A 21600-nucleotide genomic window follows, 5' to 3' on the forward strand; every position below is an offset into this window, starting at 1 on the left:
GACATAGAACCATGCCAGACGTTCTACTGCACATAATTTCCCAACATTCTTTTTGGTACCTATACCATGTCTCTTTTCCCTCAGTTGTTGCTGTTCCCCGCCTTGATCATACCTTTTCTCGAACGATGTATGTTCGTATCCTCTATTTTGAAAACTACCTTCTGAATGTTGTATTCGCTCCTTATTTTTTATTATTACTGTTTCGGTATCTACCGATCTATCTGTTCTTGACGAAAGCTGCCTGCGACTTTTCATCTCAGGTTGGATTTGGGCTGTCTGGGTAGAGGTAAGATTTGCGTAAGTTATTTCTTTCCTGTAAGTTGATAGACATTCGGTTTGTTGGAGTTGTGCCTCGAGGATAAGGGACATTTTTGACATAAGGACTTCACTCAGTTCTTCCAACTTCCCTTTCAAGGATTCACAAGACAATTTGTTCTCTGTTACGATTTGTATTATTTCATGATCTTCTGGTGGGGACGTATTCACTCCGTAGGACTCTAGTTGGGTTCTACAGATATTACACATCCATAACAGATAGCCTTTCTTCACTTTCAACGCATTATATTCCGTAGAAGTCAATTGTGTACATCCTTTGTGAAACCATAGTTTACAGTTCCCCTCACAGCAAACAGCGCTACCTATGTTGTCAAAATCTCCGTTACATTTCCCACAGCGCTGGTGGCTATTGTTACTGCTTGTATCTTTAAGTGAATCAGGCAGGATATCTTTCAGCTTACCCTCTTTGCGTCCAAGATGTCTCCTCTCAAATCTTATAAAGACGTGCGGATTAACTCCCCGAAAACTTCAAGAAATAGCTTAAGCACCTACGAGATAACACCTTAACACAGTCACTATAACAAAATGTTAAAATATATACAACTGAAAATGTATATTTAGCAATATTTCTCTAGTATCATTCACTGACTTACAACATACGCTACGTTCTGCTGTCTCGATGCGATTTGTAAGCCATGAAAAAAGTTAAGGATGAGAAATGTGAAATTCCGTGTTTAATGCTCATCTCTAAAGATAACAGACAACTTGGTATTTTTGGGATGTACAGACCTGGAAAGGGTGACGCTGATGCGGAATTATTTGATAAGATAATTAGCTATGTGGGGAACTACAGAGACGGGAATGTGACTGTAGCGGGTGATCTCAATTTAGCAAATGTCAATTAGGAAGGTAATATGAATGACAGGAAGCATGACCAACAAATGGTTAATAAGCTAATCTGGGAAGGACAGCTGAATAAGAAAGTGACGGAACCATCTAGAGCAGGGCCTCTCAAACGCCCAAAATCGCACTCGTGCAAATTGAGGCGCAGAGTTCCTGTGCACAGTGCATCGGTCCCATTCGGCTCTGCCCGAACCAACGCTTCGTCTCTGGGCTACTCGGCTAAGCTTGGCTCAACTTGGCTCGGATTTGGAGCGCTACGGAGCAAGTGAGGAAGAGGGTGACAGGCGGTTCGAGCGAGACAGGTGTGGGAAAAGAGAGAGACAGCGCTATTGCTCCAAATCGAGGAGTGGGGGTCTGCACTCTGGTCAACCGAGCGAAGTCGTCTATTGCACCGTGCACAGTGCTTGCACCAGATGCATGCACTCTGAGAGGCCCTGATCTAGAGGGAAGAATATTCTGGACATGGTGCCAGTAAAACCAGATGAGCTTTGTAGAGAAAGTGAAGTGATACGTAGTATAATTGATCACAAAGCTGTTTTACTTATTTATTTATTTATTTATTTATTTATTTATTTATTGATGTCTTTATTTGTGGCGAAGTTAGGGCTCTTGGCCCTCTCTTACACTTAACCACATTATGCGGCTTAATACTGAATCCAAACTTAATATTCAAACTTAACACAGTGTATATAATATAATAGTAATATAACTTAATAAACTCTAAAACTAAAAGATTACATCCTAAGTCTAAATTTAGAAAAATAAATTCAATATTAACTACTCTAGGTGGAAATCATAAAATATAACAGTAATTTATGTAAACTTTTGGGAACTATTTACTCAAGACATTCACTCTCACATTCACACATAACTACATGATATAGCCTACGTATTCAAGAGGAAATCTTTAGACTGTCTTTTGAAGGTAATTAATAAGGAACAATTTCTAATTTCAGGGGGTCGAAGCTGGAAGTAAACTTAACCATAATACAACCTGTGATAATAAAGTTCAGTGAATAGTGCTGACTATCAACATAGATGAACAATGCACAACAGTGACCTTAGTGTCCTTCGAAATAGTCCCCTCCCATAACTGTGCACTGCCAAGATTGGTGATACATGTCCTGGAAACTTTACAAGAAGGCTTCCTTTGGGATAGTGTTCAAAAGCCTTGTCATGTTTCGTTGGATGTCAGGAATATTGCCAAATCTCTTTCCTTTCAAAGCGAGTTTGAGTCGTGGAAATAGGAAGAAGTCTGGAGGATTGAGATCTGGCAAGTATGGGGGATGTTCAAGTTGCACCACCCCCTTTTTAGTCATGAACTGTTTGACGATATTAGCTGTGTGTGGGCGAGCGTTGCCTGCCATGGACGAAAAACCATGAACCTTGTTGTGTGTACTGGGTCGTACCCTGCGTAGACGTTTCACGAAACAGGTCAAAATTTCAATGTACTGTGCAGCATTCAGCGTCGTTCCCTCAGATAGAAATTCCTTGTGGATAATGCCTTGACTGTCGAAAAAGGTGATGAGAATCGTTTTGATGCTTGACTGTTTGGCTCTGACCTTTTTCCGACGAGGGAATCTCAGAGATCGCCATTCCATGCTTTAATACCAATATAAATGGTCCGTTATTGGATATTATAAATTTTCCAGCAAACTCATTCCCGGTTGCCAGCGTTTCGCCCCAGTGTGCTTAGTTGGGCTTATCAGTTGGTACTTAACACACCCACCAAGACGCATGGCTAGTCCATACTGTGGAGGCCATTGTGTAGGCTACTTCGAGCCACCAGCAGTGCCAATGCACTATGAGAGACTTTGTCTCATTAATAAAAATTGGTGCCTGCCTGGACATCAGATGATGTAGATGTTGATTCCCATAGGGAATCTGAAATATTTGTCTCTCATAGTGCATTGGCACTGCTGATGGCTCCAAGTAGCCTATGCAATGGCCTCCACAGTATGCACTAGCCATGCGTCTTGGCACACTGGGGCGAAACGCTGGCAACCGGGAATGAGTTAGTTGGAAAATTTAGAATGTCCAATAACGGACCATTTGGGACAAATATTTCAGGTTCCCTATGGGAATCAACATCTACATCATTCCATGTTTTGCCGTTTCGTTTCAGGGTCATACCTGAGACACCTGGTTTCGTCCTCGGTGACGATGCAGTTCAAGAAATTTGGTGTCTCATCTGCCGTTTCAAAAAAAAAATCCTGTGACGCCTCTAAACGTGCCTGCTTCTGATCGTCAGTCAAGTGATGTGGCACAAGATGAGAACACATTTTCCTCTTCCCTAACTTCTGGGTAACAATTTGTCGCACGGATTCACGGTTAATCTGTAGTTCATCCGCTATCATGCGCACAGTTAATCGCCGATCGTCCGTGATTAATGTCCTAGCCTTCTCAATGTTTTCGTCACTGATGGCAGTTGCCAGACTTCTGCTACGGGGGTTGTCAGAAACTCTTTCCCGGCCTCCTCGAAAATGGGCGAACCACTCGTACACACACTTCAAGGACAGTGCTTGATCTTCATAAACATGTACCAGCATCGCATGCGTTCCTTTTGGTGTCTTGCTAAGCTTAGTACAAAACTGTACATTGATCTTTTGGTCATTCATGTTCCTCTTCGCAGTTCAGAACCAACGCACTAAACACACTGTGTCAAACAGGTCTTACACGGCACACACACGATGCTCAACTGCCGTTGGGAGCAGGTGGTTAAAACCTGCTGTTACGCAGGTGCAGCGTTGTGTGTCGCCAGTGTTGCCGGATCGACCGTTCTGACTTCATTCACCGAACTTGATTGTCAGGTTGTAGGTATTTTATTTGATCCTGTATTGACTTGTCAAAATCTATTAAAGAAACTATTTAAAATAGTTTATGCCGGATCCACCTTGTCAGTACTCTTCTAATGATTGAAAATTATTTATTCTGCCGTACATGTTTCAGGAACAATATGCATTCCCTTCGTCAGTGAAGTCAAATAGATAGAATAAATAATTTTCAATCATTAAAAGTGTATTGACAAGGTGGACCCAACATAAACTATTTTAAATAATTTCTTTAATAGAGCTAGAAGTAAACACGATAGAAAGGAAGGGTGGTAAAAGTAGGATTATTTGATAGACATGAGGGATTTTTAAAAAGGAATTATGATCGGTCGAGTCTCTAGGATGGGCCTAAAACAGTTGTTGTGGAATGTGAAAACAGATATATATTTTTAAAGGTGGTAGGAAATGGTAAAAACATGTTATATTGTAACAGAGAAATAAAGGAATTAAGAAAAAGGTGAAGGTTAGAAAGAAATAGAGTCAGGACTGTTTGTAAAAGTTAGGAGAAATTAAAGGTACTTACTACAAAATTGAATGTAGCGAATAAGTCAACTAAGGATAACATAATGGCTGGCATAATTGGCAGTGATGTGAATTTTCATTTAAAATGGAAGGGTATATATACAGTGTGTGTGTGTGTGTGTGTGTATATATTCACAAAAACATCAGCACATGTACTGTGTGTGACCACAGGGATCCTGAATTTTACAAAAAATACTAGTAGACATAATGTTACAACTTGGAAAAAAATAAAAAAACTATTCATATGCACAAATAAATAAAAAACTGCTTGGACTTTACGGAATGCCACACATTCATAGGGGATTATCATACAAAGTGGTCTAGATAACAATTATGAAACATAAAGGTTGTGATGCAGAATGCTTAATGCATATTATGATGTATATATTTTGGGGATTCCTAACCCTTTCAAGATATTCCAGGTGTATTTTGTAGTACCTCCCCTGCTACCAAAAAGCAAAACTTTAACTGACCTGTGCTCAAGCGGGATCGATTATTCAGTCAGCAGTAGGTAAAGATAGTTGGTTACAAGTATACTTTCTAGGTAGAGGATGTGACGTAATACTAACGAAGTATTGGAAATTACCTATGGTTAGAGCCCTGCGCGGATATAAAAATATTATCTGCATCCGCTCCATGTCCAAATTCCTCCATCTGCATCCAAATGGTTATCTACGGATAATGTAAATATTTAACTGTATTACATCCAAGGTATTGAAAAGGATAGATCTGTTAACATAATACAACAGGCCTGATACTTGCCACCACACCCCAGGGATTTTCTCTTGCGACAACTACTGTCGTATTGAGCAGTTCCCTTTTGTAACCTTTGTTCCTTTCTTCCACTAATTGCGAGCAGGAGCCAGATAGGCTTTGGTCAGATTTACAGCTTTATGGTCTCAAGGTTCTTTATATATCACCGTTCTCCCATTCCAATGTTAAGGGTTGCCTAACCACAAGCAAAAATAAGAGTAAATACCTGAGTGGAAATCCATAAAGTTAATTACTTAGAAATTATCCGCACTGCCATACAGTTCGCATCCATCAAGATTTTGCTGATATCTGCACCTATGCAGGGCTGTCCTTGTGGTAACAAAGATATAAATAATAAGGTACAAAAGTTGAAAACTAGAAAAGCAGCTGGAATTGATAAGATTTCTGGGGATGTACTTATTTGATTACTGTTTCTATGAAGCAGCTATACCAAATAAATGGGGGGTTGCTATAGTAGCCCATGTGTACAAAAGAAAGGGTGATTAACATAAAGCTGATAATTACAGGTCAATGAGTTTTATGTGTGTTGCATGTAATTTTTAGGAAAGCATTCTTTCTGATTATTTTAGACATCTTTGCAAAACTACTGACTGGTTTGATATGATAGAAGGCAGTTTGGGTTTAGGAAAGCTCAACCTGTAGGATCCCAGCAAGATGTAGCAGATACATTAGATTCAGGAGGTCAAATGGACTGTATATCGCTATTGACCTATCCAAGCCTTTTGATGGGATAGATCATATGGAGACATAAGTAGCAGCAATTGGACTAGACAAAAGAGTGATTGAATGGGTGGCTACATTTCTAGAAAGGAAGAACTTAGAAAATTAGTGTAGGTGAAGTATTATCTGATCCTTCAGTCATTAAGAGGGGAGTTTCCTAAGGCAGTATTATTGGACCATTATATTTTCTTATGTACTGTGTGTGCAGTGTTCTCCCTAGGACCTTTTTAGTGGGTGCACTGCCCTGCCATTTTACAGACCGCCCAGCTAACACAACGTAGACATATGCTAGTTACATAATATTAATACATATTTGAGTCGCTGGGTGCTCCAAATTAAAACTTAAATGACCGGGCGAGTTGGCCGTGCGCATAGAAGCGCGCGGCTGTGAGCTCGCATCCGTGATATAGTGGGTTCAAATCCCACTGTCGGCAGGCCTGAAGATGGTTATCCGTGGTTTCCCATTTTCACTCCAGGCAAATGCTTTGGCTGTACCTTAATTAAGGCCACGTCCACTTCCTTCCAACTCCTAGGCCTTTCCTGTCCCATCGTCGCCATAAGACCTATCTGTGTCGGTGCAACGTAAAGCCCATAGCAAAAAAAACTTAAATGCTGTAAAACCGTTTATTTAATACTGTAATCTTCATTATTGTCAGCAAAATTGTGTCAGGTACATTGGATTTTAAATGTTTAGCATGACTATTGTGTAGTGTCATGTGCAAGCGGTGTATGGAGTAGCGTGGAATCGCATACAGGTAATCGATTCCGCTTGACGTTACAGACCCGTATGGCGCTCCACAGCAACCGAGTGATAAGCCCCGGAGTTACATGATCATGAACAAGCAGTAGAACACTAGTTCAAAATACTCGTGTCTTGTTCGGCATAATAACAGTAAAATAATTCAGTTTTGCAGTTTTACCTAATCCAACTAACCCCATGGCACTACAGCCCTAAAGGGCCTTGGCCTACCAATCGACCACTGCTCAGCCCAAAGGCCTGCAGGTTATGAGGTGTCATATGGTCAGCACGACGAAACCTCTCGGCTTTATACACCGGGGCTGCTGTCTCACAGCCAGATAGCTTCTCAATTCTAGTCATGTAGGCTGAATGGCTGGGAATAAAACCCGGGGCCTTTGGGTAAGATGTAGGCACGCTACCTCTACACCACATGGCTGGCTTCTGTTTACTTGCCTGATATTATTGTTAATGCCCTGAGATAGATTGAGATTTTATCATATTCATTTTTTTTTTTTAACGTAGAATTCCCTGCCCGGCTACTCATTCCTGCCACCCTGCTGATGAAAATTTCTGGGGAGGTGTGTGTGTGTTTTTTTTTATGAGTAAATGACTGGAATCACATATATTGCTTTTTGCAGATGATGTTATACTGTATAGCAGGGCCTCTCAGGGTGCATGCACGGTGCAAAAGATGACTTCGCTTGGTTGACCAGAATGCAGACCCCCATTCCTCGATTTGGAGCAATAGCGCTCTCTCTCTCTTTCCCCACGCCTGTCTTGCTCCCTGTCCCCCCCTCTTCCTCACTTGCTCTGTAGCGGTCCAAATCCCAGCCGAGTTGAGGCAAGCTTAGCCGAGTAGCCCAGAGAAGAAGGGTTGGTCCGAGCCGAGCGAGATCAATGCACCGTGCACAGGAACTCTGCACCGCTGTTTGCACGCGTGAGATTTTGGGCGTTTGAGAGGCCCTGCTGTATAGTGTAATAAGTAAGTTGCAGGAGTGTAAGCAACTGCAAAGAGATCTTGACAATTTTGTGAAGTGGAAAGCAGACAATGATATGATGGTAAATGGGATGAAAAGTCTGGTTGAGAGTTTCCCCTAAATTTTAATTACTGTGTTGGTGGTGTGAAAGTACCTCATGGGGATCACTGTAAGTACCTAGGTGTGTTAACATAAGGGGACAGATCTTCATTGTGGTAATCACATAATGGAGATTGTAAATAAAGGTTACAGATCTTTTCTTATGGTTATGAGGGCATTTAAGTCACTGGTATGATCTCATTTAGAGTATGGTTCCAATGTGTGCGATTCTCGCCAGGACTAGTTAATTCAAAAACTGGAAAAAAAAATCCAGAAACGAGCAGCACAATTTGTTCTGGATGATTTGTCTGCATTTGGAAGTTGTATAACTGTACATTTATAACATCCAGTATGTATATAATATCTTATTTTCACTCTTTGAATAGGAGCATAAATGTGAAAGCTTTTACTTGCAGCTGAAAACCACTTGAACACTACAGTATTGCCAGTAAGACTTTCAGTTTTTAGAAATTTGATTTTCCTCTTATCACCATTTTCATGCCACTACCTTAATATGTAGTCTTACTGGTGGAAAATTGTACTTACTTGTGTCTTTCTCGCACGTAAGTTATCTTCAAACATAATGAACACTGCATTTAGTAGAAATTTTTTTGCGGCAAAAACAACTGATAAATGAGTGAAGCGAGACATGAAGTCATTATGGTACGAGTTGAATTGATTGCTGTAGGTGGACTTCACTCAGGCTCATCAATCTAGAAACATTTTATGACTTTCTTCATTCACTTGCTTCCTACTAATGGTACTGGTGGGCTAGAAGGTACAGTACTTCTTCTTTTATATTCATTTAGAGCAGTATTCTCATATGAAAATGTTGATTATATAGCCCTACAACAGTCTCTAAATCTGTAAAGTCTGTCACAATGCCATGAATTCCTGGATACACTTTTCATTTTTAAATATTCTGCTTCTTGGTAATTTGGCCACAACTCCTTGAAACAATGATCTTACATGTACTAAACAAATGATGATGATGATGATGCTTGTTATTTAAAGGTGCCTAACATCTAGGTCATTGGCCCCTAAACAAATGCACGAGGTTTAAGCATGTGCATTCAATGGGCCAATTGAACAAATGTCAAGATTTCTAAACGAAAGGGATATTGATATATTTAACTGCTCATTGTCAAAATTTAGAAATCACTTACACAACCTCCAGAAGTGACTACTACTTTCCTGTGCCTACTTGTACTATAACCTGTGTATACAGTGTGTTTCAGCTGCCCCTTCCAATGTAGTTTTATGCAACCTACAATATTCATTCCATCCTGAAAACGTCTCCCCTGCCGGTATGCTCAGACAACACAACCGGTTATCTTGGTATTTACCACCTCACCATGATAGGATGCCATAATGTTATACTCGTATTGAACATTGGAAGACATGCGTGTGTGTGCCTTCTAGATCATATGAACCTGTCACATTGGCGAAGCACTAAATTGATATTGTGACCACAGTAAAAACCTAATACTTGCTATAAGCTGCCCAGTGTGCTGTACGGAACAGCAGTATAGTTGGTAAGGGCGTGGCGGAGCGGGCTTGCCTGTCAGGTGGGAGGTTCGAAGACTGTAAGTTCAATACCCGCTTTCATGCAAATTGCGTGTGAGTGAATGTGTTTGTGACCCTAAGAAGGGCCGATTAGTTAGCAGGCCAAACACATACAGCCCGGAAATAATAGGAACACAAGTGCCCTGACAATGTTTTATTGCAGCAAATGCTCGATGTGATGACCATTTTGGTTTATGCACGTTCGGGCCCGGTGTCCAATAGATCATCTTGCACACTGAAGCATTCCAGGTGTAATTGCTCGTCGGGCGTCTGTAATGAGTTGCCGGAGCCGGTCGGTGTTTTTCAGCACTGTTACTGCACTGTTACCTAGTTTTATGCATTGATTCCCCTCTTCGTTTCACCCGGCCACAAGGCACGACACATTAACATAGTTACGTGGTAAAAGGACGTTGCTACACGATTTCAAGGTGTCGTGTTTTGCGCATGGATGATATAACGTTTCATTAGGGTTCAGAATCATGTGCAAAATTTGCTCACTGAACATTAGTACCATACAGTACACCTGCGGGGGTAATACCATCCCTATAACCATGTGCACGTTAGTTGGGCTGCAGCAAATGATATTGGAAGGGGCTGCTGAATCACACTGTATATTTGTACATCTTTTTCTTCTTATACTCCACTAACCTTTATTTTTTGTTTGTTTTGTTTTGTTTTTATTTTTTTCTGTTGTGTGTAAAATGGTATTGCCATTAATAAAGTATTATTAGTACTTCTATGGAGCTCTTGGAACAAATTTTTGCAGTTTTATAATACAGTGTTGTTGATTAGGTTTTGGAATCCCACACAGCTGTCCATGTATGTATCTGAGAATTGTCTATTATGTCATTTATTATACTTTATCAACTGACAATGCCTGGCTGAGAAGCTCAGATGGTAGGGCGCTGGCCTTCTGAGCTCACGTTGGAGAGTTTGATCCCAGTTCAGTCTGGTGGTAGTTGAAGGTGCACAAATATGTCATCCTTGTTTCAGTAGACTTGCTGGCACATTAAAGAACTCCTGCAGGATGAAATTCTGGCACCTCTGCATCTCGGAAAATCATAAAAGTAGTTAGAGGGACATAAAACCCATATCATCATTGTTATCAACCTGTGGTGATAGAATGTTGAATAAAATTTTCATTATCTTCTTATTACTATATTATTTCAGTTGGGACATAAAATTCTATACATATCTTGGGAGTGTCTGCAAGGAGAAGGTTTAGAGTACTGTGTATCAGTCTTTGTTGGCTGCTACTCATTTCCAAGTATTATAAATTCTCCTGCTTACAATCTACTAGCACTCAATGCTGTTTGTGCTTGTACTTCTGATGACTGAAAAAGCCAATTCTAGTGTGAAACATGCGTCCACACAGATTGCATTTGATGGATGGGAAAGTATGAGATTGCATCTGACAGTGTGCATAAATGTAGTTTAACCTCTTCATGCGTGCGATGCTCTTGCTCAAACAGTTCATCAGCAGTAGAGATGGTTTGGCACCAAAGCGAGTGGTCCTTGCCAAATGTGTCTCAGGTTTGAGGGTTGATGTTTATGAGCTTCATGATTTGTTTAAGCTGGTCTTTATAATGCTTCAAAGAGAATCTTGTACCTGAGGAAAGTTCACCGTAAACTAATTGGTGAGGAAACCTGATGTTGCTTATTCGGCACACATGCCCAGTCCACCAAAGTCAGTGACCGATGATAGAGGCTTCTACACTGTTCATGCACTCTTTCTAAGGAACTGCAAGATTGGAGACATGGTTCTTCCACTTGGTATTTAGGACTGAACAAAGTTTCTGCTGATTTGTGTATCAGTATCCCTATGACGCTGTTCATGGATATCCATTACTCGATATTGTGAGAAATTTATTCCTGCTTTTCTAAAAGCATTTGTAATCTCCATAGGGGTAGTGTAGATTGAAAACAGATATATAGAAACTATTGAAGAGATTCTTGAATTGATGATCGACATTTCTTATCTCTTCTGTTAATGGTTCTTCTTGTTTATATTTCGCTATAGCAATGTTATCTCTGATATGATATTCAGGACACAACAAAACCCAGCTGTAAAACTTCAGGTACGGATTTCTCATTCTGGAAATTTATAACTACTGAGTTATCAGACTTTATTCGTATCGTGTGCAGCAACATGTGATCACGCATTGTCCTGCTGAAATATGGCATCTAGGGTGTCGTGCAGAAAGGGTATGGATATGAGTCTCGGGATGTCATTCACGTAGTTGAAACTGGTCACAATACCCTGGACACGCACCAACTGTGATTTGTGGTTGTACCCAATGGCACCCCACACCATAAGGCCTTGAGTTGGCGCTGTATGTTTTGTGCGAATGCAGTCAGCGTGATGCCTCTCTTCCTGTCTGCGGTGAACCAAAATGCGGCCATCATTTTCAAACAAACATAACCTGGATTCGTCCAAAAACACTATCTGCTGCCATTCTTGTCCCCAGTGACATCGTTCCTTACACCATTGCAGCCTAGCATGTTTTATGCACATTAGTCAAAAGGTAGGCGGAGATTGGGACGACGCACCGGTAACCCAGACCGTAATAAGTGGCGATGGACTGTCACTCCTGATAGAATACAATGAGGTACACTGTTCCACTCTTGTGCCAGAGGCGAGGACGATGGAGATCTGTCCTGCAATGCCATTCGGATGAGGTATCGATCTTCTCAGGGTAGAGGGGGGTCTGGGTGGTGCGACCAGACCCATCTCGTCATATTCTGCGGCCTTCTGTGAACCATTCTGTACACACCCGTTGCACTGCTGACACACTTTGTCCCACACAAACAGCAATTTCCTGGATGGATGTACTGTATTACGTTCTCTCATGCCAAAAATGCGCCCTCTTTTCAAACTCGCTCATCTGGCGGTACAGTTCTCGCATACGTCTGCAAGGCATCCTGCACGTCTGCTCAGGACACCTTTGGTACGTAGCGATAACGAGATCCAAAGGCACATTTTACCAGTCGGTAGTGGTGCTCCGAGATATCGATGAATACCTTGAACCTGAGGGCCGACAGGATTCAAATACTAGTAATTTCTTCAGACCATACAAATGCACATGTCCTGTGAATATGAACTTCCTAATTCTAGTCTTTCAAGGTGTTCTGGTTTTTATGAACATGAGTGTTTTTTTTTTTTAATACGGGTTTTGGAAACGCTGAGGTGCCGGAATTTAGTCCCGCAGGAGTTCTTTTACGTGCCAGTAAATCTACCGACACAAAACATATATTTGAGTACCTTTAAATACCACTGGACTGAGCCAAGATCGAACCTGCGAAATTGGGGTCAAAAGGCCAGTGCCTCAGCCCAGCACAGCAATGATTTTGCGGAAGTTAAAGACGTATTAGGTCAACAACATCAATTTATCTGCTACGTGGTTACACATGCATGTTAGGTACATCATTTTAAATGCTACACAAAATGTGGGTTTTAGTTCCTGGGTAAAGTATTATTTTGATAGAAGTTAACTGAGGCTATAAAAGAACTTGCTCTTGCTCTTTCACACAGTACATGGTTGAGTGAGAAATTGAACATCACAGTAGATAGACACTCAGCACTAACAGCAGCAATTATCCTTTTTTGAATCGAGGCATGGGTTGTTTAATGAAATAAATTTCATTTTGGATCCGTATTCATAATTATGTTATATAAGTTTAAAAACTAGTATATTGGTTTCACCTAGTCAATACCTATAAGTTTATTTACAATTCAAAGTTGCAAACACATCATATTAGAACAACAGGACCTGTTTTGGCTGCATGAGGCCATTTTCAGTTCTCTAGACATAACTTAAAATTAATATATTAAAAGTTACAAATCATAAGTAAAATTTACATTCATATGGTATACTTATAAATTAAAATAAGTGCATGTTGAATGTAAATTTTACTTGTTTTGTAACTTTTAATATATTAATATTTTAAGTTATTTTTAGACAGCTGAAGATGGCCTAATGCAGCCGAAACATGTCCTGTAGTTGTAATATGATGTTTTTACAACTTTGAATTGTAATTTTTTTTTTTTTTTGCTATGGGCTTTACGTCGCACCGACACAGACAGGTCTTATGGCGATGATGAATTGTAAATAACCTTATAGGTATTGACTATATGGAACCAACATACTAGTTTTTCAGCTTATATAGCATGGGTTGTTTGGTGCTGTCCTCCATGCCACTTTGTCATGTGCTAACCTTTAATTTCTACATAAGGCATATGATGAGAGAATAATTGTTTGTAATGGCCTATAAAAATGACCTGAAAGGCAATTATTTTGACCAGCCCGTTTAAACTATAATCACCAATTACCCCCCATTGACTTTCCAATTTTTTCTTTATTCATGTTGATTTTGTATAAACTTCCAGAAAAGTAGGTGGTGGTGAGCATTTTGTTTCTTACTCTATGATGGATAAACAATTCATACACATCTGACACCTCTTTTTCCTCTCAGGGCTGACTACTGGAAATCTCAAGCAAAGAAGTACTGTGACTTCTGTAAATGTTGGATAGCTGACAACAGACCGGTAAGTATAGTATTAAAAATAAAAAGAAGATCTACTTTATTTTACATCACTTTACTTGCATACATTCATCAATCATTCACTCTCGACGGTGGCATTTATATTGATGTGCAGACTGCAGTGAAAGTGGAAAACAGAGAGTTCTTGGGTCAAAGTTATAATGGAAACCTGAAAAAGACTATAATTTTTCATTCTATACACAGATTTACTGTGGGAGATAAGTTGGCAGAGAGACTGAAAAGGTGGCTGTGCTGTTTGGATGACATAGCTATCAGCTTGCATTTGGGAGATAGTGGGTTTGAACCCCACTGTCAGCAGCCCTGAAGATGATTTTTCACATAGACTCTGGGTATCTTATTCATAAGAATGATTGTGATTGGTGGTATGAATAGGGGGATCAGTTGCAGTAAGATATTCTTTAGAGAAGAAAGACTTTTTTTTCCCAGATAAAAGGTCTTGTGAGGTAAATGGAAATAGGTAAGTTACAGAAATTCAATGAATGGAGCCAATGAGGTAAATAAAATGAGGCTAAGAGCTGTTGCAATTTAGTATAGAATATCTCTTTCCTAGCGTTATTCCCATCGAATGGGGTCTGCTATTTGGCTACAAAAGTTAGAAAGTACTCTGCTAAGAATATTGTGCAATCTTCCAGATCCTTAAAGGAAGCAGTCTCCAAGGGTGGGGTTATGGTTCATAGAAGTTTGATTACACTCGTACTAAAAAATATTGCCTTGCATAGTATCATTACAAAACTGAAAATTATTCTGTAGAGTTTATTAACGGTTGCTCTTGAATTGTTCCTTTTTCATCAGGTTTCTTACACAGTTGTTGCCCAAAAATGGTTCCGTTTCCATGTTAGGCGGTTTTCAATTTTAATGTATTATTTAAAAGAGTATTCCTTTCCTCTGAAATTATTTTCCATTTTGACGGGTTTCCGGTATATGGGAGGTCTGGTTCAGGTAGCTTTACTGTACTTCCAGAGATATTGAAAGTTCGTGAAAATTGTAATAATTGGAAAATCTCAATTATTTTTCCTTGCATGATAAGAAAAGTATAAAAAATAAATGATTAAAAATTATATTTGAAAATAGTTTTTTGATACAGCTGATTATTAGTAGTAATAATAATAATAATAATAATAATAATAATAATAATAATGGAGAAATGACATTTCCTATATGGTTCCCTTAATATTGCTTAATACACTACTGAGCGAGTTGGCCGTGTGGCTGTGAGCTTGCATCTGGGAGATAGTGGGTTCAAATCCCACTGTCGGCAGCCTTGAAGATGGTTTTCCGTGGTTTCCCATTTGCACACCAGGCAAATGCTGGGGCTGTACCTTAATTAAGGCCACAGCTGGTTCCTTCCAATTCCTAGGCCTTTCCCATCCCATCGTCGCCATAAGACCTATCTGTGTCGGTGCGACGTAAAGCCACTGTCAAGAAAAAAGCTTAATACACCGAGTGGCCAAAAGTCACGGGAAGAGGTGTCCCTTTAGAAAATGTGCCGTGTATGACCCCTGAGCGCTGCAACTAGCTGCAGTGTAGCTGAACAGTCTGTTACACACTCCAGCGCCGTGAAGATGGCAACACGTCTCAAGTTAACAGACTTTGAACGTGGGGTGATCATCGGTGCAAGACGCACGGGTCATAGCATTGCAGAGATTACACGCGAATTTGGCTTCTGAGATCAAAACAGTGTTGAAGATGAATCTTCAATATCACAGAGAGATTGTTACCACCTGCATAAACCGCCACACGGGAAGACCACGGGTGTTTAATGAAAGGACATCACATCGTCACCGTAGAACCATATTGGACGCACGACAGGCTACTGTGAGTCAGATCACCACCCAGTTGAATGTTGGGAGTCACATTCTACTAGGACTGTAAGGAGGCAATTTCACTGCATAGCCTTCACCAGCCGACGACCAACTCGTGTGCTTTTGCTGACACCTCGACACAGAGCTCAACAACGTGCATGGGCCCACGAACATCGGCAGTGGACCATGGAACGTTGGCAGCATGTGGTATGGTCCGACAAATCCCAGTTCCAGTTGTATCGAGCTGATGGGTGCGTGAGAGTACAGCGTATGCCCCATGAAGCTATGGATCCTGCGTGTCAACAAGGTTGTATCCGAGCAGGAGGTGGCTCTGTTCTGATCTGGGTGGCATCCTCACGGTCTCAGTTGGCCCCATTGTCTGGCTGCAGGGAGCGCTGACAGGTGCACGTTATGTAGATATTCTTTCAGACCATCTGCATCCCTTTCTGACCCTAGAGCACACTGATGGAGATGCCGTGTTTCAACAGGACAACGTGTCATGTCACCAATGTGTGGTGGGGGACACAGGTGGTTGGAGGAGCACTCCAGTGAAGTTACAACCATGGATTGGCCCTCCAGATCCCCCGATCTTAATCCAATGGAGCGTTTATGGGTAGCTGTCGATGCTGGTGTACGCTCTATGAACCCTGCACCAACTACACCACAAGACCAATTGTGGGTAGCAGTGCAAGATGCGTGGGTCCAAATCCCTCCAGAACGATTCCAACACCTTCTAGAGTCGATGGCTCACTGTATTGCTGTCGTTTTGAGGGCTTGCGGAGGAGCAACTCGTTTTTAACTTCACAGCAGTATCTTCTCATGACTTTTGGCCACTTAGTTTATATACTAATAAAATATTTCATAGCCTACTGCAACAACCTGGCTATCCTGAACTTAAATAGCCAGTTTCAAGGAATTATGTTCAGTTGTTTCCCCATGATATCATAACAAACAAACAAACAAACAAACAAACAAACAAACAAACAGGTGGATGACAATAAAACTAAAACTACTTTTGACTCTTGTATACCTAAACCAAGATAAAACTTATGTATGAGGTAGAGATTTCAAGTGTACGACAACGTTATAATTTTATAGATGTTCCATTGGAGTTTACTTACAGTGTCCCAAACCAGGATATGTACCTTTATATCTGTGTTACCTCTTCCCTCCTAAGAGATGTAAATGACCTACTATTGCATGTGAATTTCTCTCATCAAAAGAAATTTGAGAATGAGCCAGCTGAATTTCTGTATGCTCGACGCCAAGTAACAGATGTTCAATTCCTTCCCATCCTAGTTTTAAAAGCAAAACATCTTCTGCAGTCTACCTTCTGATCCCATGCAGTTCCGCTCATGAACGCACTAAATGTGTCAAGAGTTTAGGGTCATTCCAAAGGGTTTGTGTTCAGTTAGTTTAGTTTTCATTTTCTTAATTTAATTTTAATTTCTTTAGTTTATTTCAAATATTTTTACAGGTTTTCTTTTTTTTTTTTTTGCTTGTATGAATGACTGATAGAAACACAAGTGGAAAAGAGGTAGGTGTGGAACACCAGAAAGAAAGAAAAAATATACCGGGATTCTAATAAAAAGGCAAGCAAATAACGCATAAAAGTTAACTGGATTAGTGATATTTCATATTAATTGTTATTTATAATACCAATATAATTGGTCCGTTATTGGATATTATAAATTTTCCAGCTAACTCATTCCTTGTTGCCAGCGTTTCGCCCCCGTCTGCTAGGTTGGGCTCACCAGTTGGTACCTAGCACACCTACCAAGACGCATGGCCAGTGCATACCGTGGAGCCTCTGAAGGATTGAGACCATGATTATTTGTGTGTCTTTGTAGGACCGCCGACCTAGCTTAGTTCCTTTGTCCCAAGTCTACGGAGGGGGTGTGTAATTTGCTTGGTGCAATTAGCTTTTCTTATTTTTATTCTAAGTACTCAATATGAGCTTGTTTTATGCATTGAGCTTGTGTGTGTTAGACTGTTGGATTAGGAGTAATCCAACTGTTTTATTAGCGTGGCCCTATTTACATTAGTTAATTGACCTAACTAATATAATATTACAGGATTAAAAACTAGCTATGCCTATTTATATATATTTACATCGTTTTACTTGTGATCTACAGTGAAATTGTGTCATAGGGTTTAGTGTCACACACACACACACACACACACACACACACACACACACACACACACACACACGTGTGTCCGTTTTAGTTCAGAAGTGTCTTCGGATGATTAATTTTGTAATATGCCTTCTCATCCTTGTCATGAATCTCCTTGATGAGAGGATTACTTGTGCCTACCTGTTTCTGGTAAAACTTTCTAGCGGCGTTTTGAATTTCTTCTTTAAGTGTGGGTGTGTTTATCATTCGTCTGATTTTCTCATTGCTAATGTGGTATGGGATGTCGGCTATCATTCTGAGTAGCTTGTTTTGTTGTACTTGCAACTTTTCAAGGTACGTGTCCCGCACTGTTCTCCAGGCTGGGGCAGCGTACATTGTGATGCTTCTAATGAGCATTTTGTACAGTAGGAGCTTATTAATTCTGTTTAGTTTTGACTTCCTGGACAACAGGCCGTACAAGGGTCCTGCTGCCTGCTTTGTTTTGCTGCTGATTGATTCGACTTGGCTCTTGAAGGTGAGTTTTTTGTCAAGTATGACGCCGAGGTACTTTCCTTCAGTTGATTCTGGGGCATCTGTTCCATTGAGCTGGATAGTGACTAGCGGTTTATGGTCGTACCTTAGTGTGTGTAGGACTGCTACCGACTTGGTTGCGTTTAATTTGATTCGCCACGTCTTCATCCATTCGTGGACTTTGTTGAGTGCTTCTTGCACTTTGCCTACTGCCACTTCTACTTTGAAGGAGTCAGCCGTTATAAGGGTGTCATCTGCATACAGTGCGATTTCGGTTCCTTCTGTTTTAGGGATGTCAGCAGTGAAAGGACGTAGAGCAGGGGGCCCAGGATACTGCCCTGCAGTACACCAGCCCTTATATCCTTCAGTGTCGAGTTTGTTCCATTAAGGGAGACAAAAAATTTCCTGTTGGTGAGCTAATCCGTCTCCAGTATGTGTCATCTAGGTTCAGCCTACGTAGTTTTAGCAGAAGTTCTGCTATTCAGACCCTGTTGAAGGCCTCTGCTACGTCGAGATATACTACAGGCCTAGCTCGCCTGTGGTTGAGTGACTTTGTTATGATGTTGATAATTCAAATGAACTGTTGCACAGTTGAGTGTTTGGCTCGGAATCCAAATTGTTCATTTGAGATGGCCTTCTTGATATTCTGTTTTTCTAATAGTCTGTGTTGGATTAGTTTTTCATATAGCTTAGCTAATCTATCCAGCAGGCTAATGGATCTGTAGTTGTCTGGATTACTGTGATCCTTGTTAGGTTTTGGGAGTGTAATAACTTTGGCTAATTTCCACTTCATTGAGAAATAGCCTAGTTGTGCTGCGTTGTATGTATCGGCCAGGTGTTGTAGTGCTGATACAGGAAGCTCTTTCAGTGCCCTGTTCGTAATCTGATCAGGGTCTGGGGCTTTTCGGTTTTTGGATGAGATTCCTTATTTCTGTGATCATAGTGGGTCGTGGTGTTCCCTTGAGATTTTTCTTTTTGTGTAATCGCATAGCATTCTCTACATGCTGAACATATTCTTCCTTCTGCGGGTGCGATGGGTTTGTTGAAATCTGTGTTCCAAGGGGACGGCTAGCAGTTCTGCTTTTTCCTTGGCTGTTTGTGCTACCTGGTTGTTTTTCTTCAGTATAGGAAGGTTTTGACTATTTCTTTTTAGCGATCTTGTCATTTCCCATATACTTTTATCCGGTGTCTGCAGAGTTTTTATTTTCTCCTCCCATAGCTTATTAATGTGCGCTCTGATTTCCTCTGTGCACCATTTTAAGAGCCTGTTGTATTCAGTTTTGTTAGCTTGTAGGCGGTACGTTTGCCATCTTTTTCGTACTTGACGTTTGTGTTTTAGGAGGGCCTTAAACTGGTCTGGTATGTCCGTAGTGGGGCAAACTTCGGGTGGCAGCCTAGCGTGCTTGGCTGCCGTCATTATGTTCGCGCTTATGTTTTCTATGGTCTGATCTATTTTTTTAGCCTTGATGGGTTTAGGCAGGGGGGTTCTTATAATATTCCTTCATTATACCCGTGAACTTCTTCCAATCCACGCTTCTCCAGTTTATGGTCTGGTCGTGGTTTTTTGTTGGTGTATCTCCTATGGTAAGTAGTACCAGGTTATGGTCCGAGTCTGTGGCTACCACTGTATTCATTTCTACCGTGAACCTGACGTCCTTGCATATGGCACTGTCAAGTACTTCAGACTGGTTTGTGTCATTCGTTGGTATTCCGGTTGGTTCGGTAGGTCCTATGGCGTAGATATTATTATTGTTTACATAGTCTAGGAGAAGCCTGCCTGCCATATTCTCGGCTCTTGAGTTCCAGGTACCGTGTTTACTGTTTAAATCTCCAGCTATTATTATTGGAGTTCCATAGCTAAGTAGCAGATCAAGGTCACCTGTTTTGAGGGGCTTTTTTGGGGGCTTGTAGACTGATATTAATGTTAGAGGCCCTTGGTGAGATGCTGTTTGTACTGCCGTGGCCTCCAGGGTTTCAAGCGCTGGAGTAGCCACTTGTTCGTGTTTGTTGTAATGTTTGATGAGAACCGCCATTCCTCCCTTAACTCCTTGGCGATCTGTACGGTAAGCCACATACCCTGGGATCCTGAGCTTATGGTTAGGTTTGAGAAATGTTTTCTGGAGCAGTACAATATCAATGTTGTACTCCTGAAGGAGGTACTGTAGTTCCTGGATCTTAGGCTTTAGGCCCTGTGCATTCCATACAAAACAACGTGTACTACGAGGTACATGAAATTTATTCCTTCTGGTGTTGGCCATGATTGATCATTACGTATTCAAGGGCAACTCGGAGTGCTGTCTTTCCTTCCTGGGGGTAGAGGATTTCGAAGAGCATTTTATTAATTTGCTCTGCAATGCCCGATGTGTGCAGTTTTTCTATTAGTAGATGGAACTGCTCGTGGATTGGGAGGTTGCGTAGTTAGCTGGCAGCTTCTGTGCTGTCGTCTGACAGTGTGATTTGTCTTCAGGGAGGTATTAATACCTGTGTGAGTTGTGGTCCATTCACAGGTACTCTGTGTGTTAGAAGTACCCGCTACTGGTTCATCCACATTTCCTTCTACCCGGGGAAGTGGCGGAAAGTCAGTTCGGCTGTTAATATTGATTGCTGGTTCTGCTGCTTCCTTCCTCTTCTGTTCCCGTTGTTTAGCTTTCGCTTTTGCTTCCTTTAGGGTTTTGTATCCTCTATAGTTTGCTGTATGCGAGCCTTCGCAGTTACAGCCTTTGAATTCCTTCCAGTTGTTTAAAGGGCAGTCCTCAGTTGCATGCCTTTCCGGGCATTTGACGCATCTGGGTGCCAGGTGACAATTTCTTTGAGTATGACCCGGCCGTTGGCACCTTTTACATTGCGGTAGTCCAGCAGGCCTCCTGTATCTCTCTACCGTTATATAGTGTTCCAGGATCGAAGTTTCATCATGTATCTTCTTTCCTTCTGCATTGTTGGTGAGGGTTACTACGAATAGTGGGATTGGGCGCCTCACTCTCTCTACTGTTTCCCCTGCGCTTTCTTGTTTTACTGGGTAGAGTTTAGCCAGCTGTAGAACTGATCTTACTAGGTAGCCCTTCTCCCATAGCGCTTACTCTATTTCTTCTGTTGGCTTATCCAGGGGTAATTTTCTAATGACCACCTGTATGGTTTTAGGTGGTTCAGTGCTGTGAGTAAAGTATTCTACTTCTTCTTTAC

General features: G+C 41.1%; 1 protein-coding gene across 1 annotated transcript in view; it reads left to right on the top strand.

Annotated features, from left to right (window-relative positions):
• LOC136881108 (WW domain-binding protein 4) overlaps window positions 1-21600 on the top strand; it is a 146378-nt gene that overhangs the window by 91612 nt on the left and 33166 nt on the right. The window contains exon 2 of the mRNA XM_067153745.2: window positions 13881-13953. Coding sequence (XP_067009846.2) covers window positions 13881-13953 — 73 coding nt within the window. The remainder of the gene's footprint in view (window positions 1-13880; window positions 13954-21600) is intronic.

This window comes from Anabrus simplex, chromosome 9 (assembly GCF_040414725.1).
Source record: "Anabrus simplex isolate iqAnaSimp1 chromosome 9, ASM4041472v1, whole genome shotgun sequence".
In the NCBI taxonomy this organism is placed as follows: domain Eukaryota; kingdom Metazoa; phylum Arthropoda; class Insecta; order Orthoptera; family Tettigoniidae; genus Anabrus; species Anabrus simplex.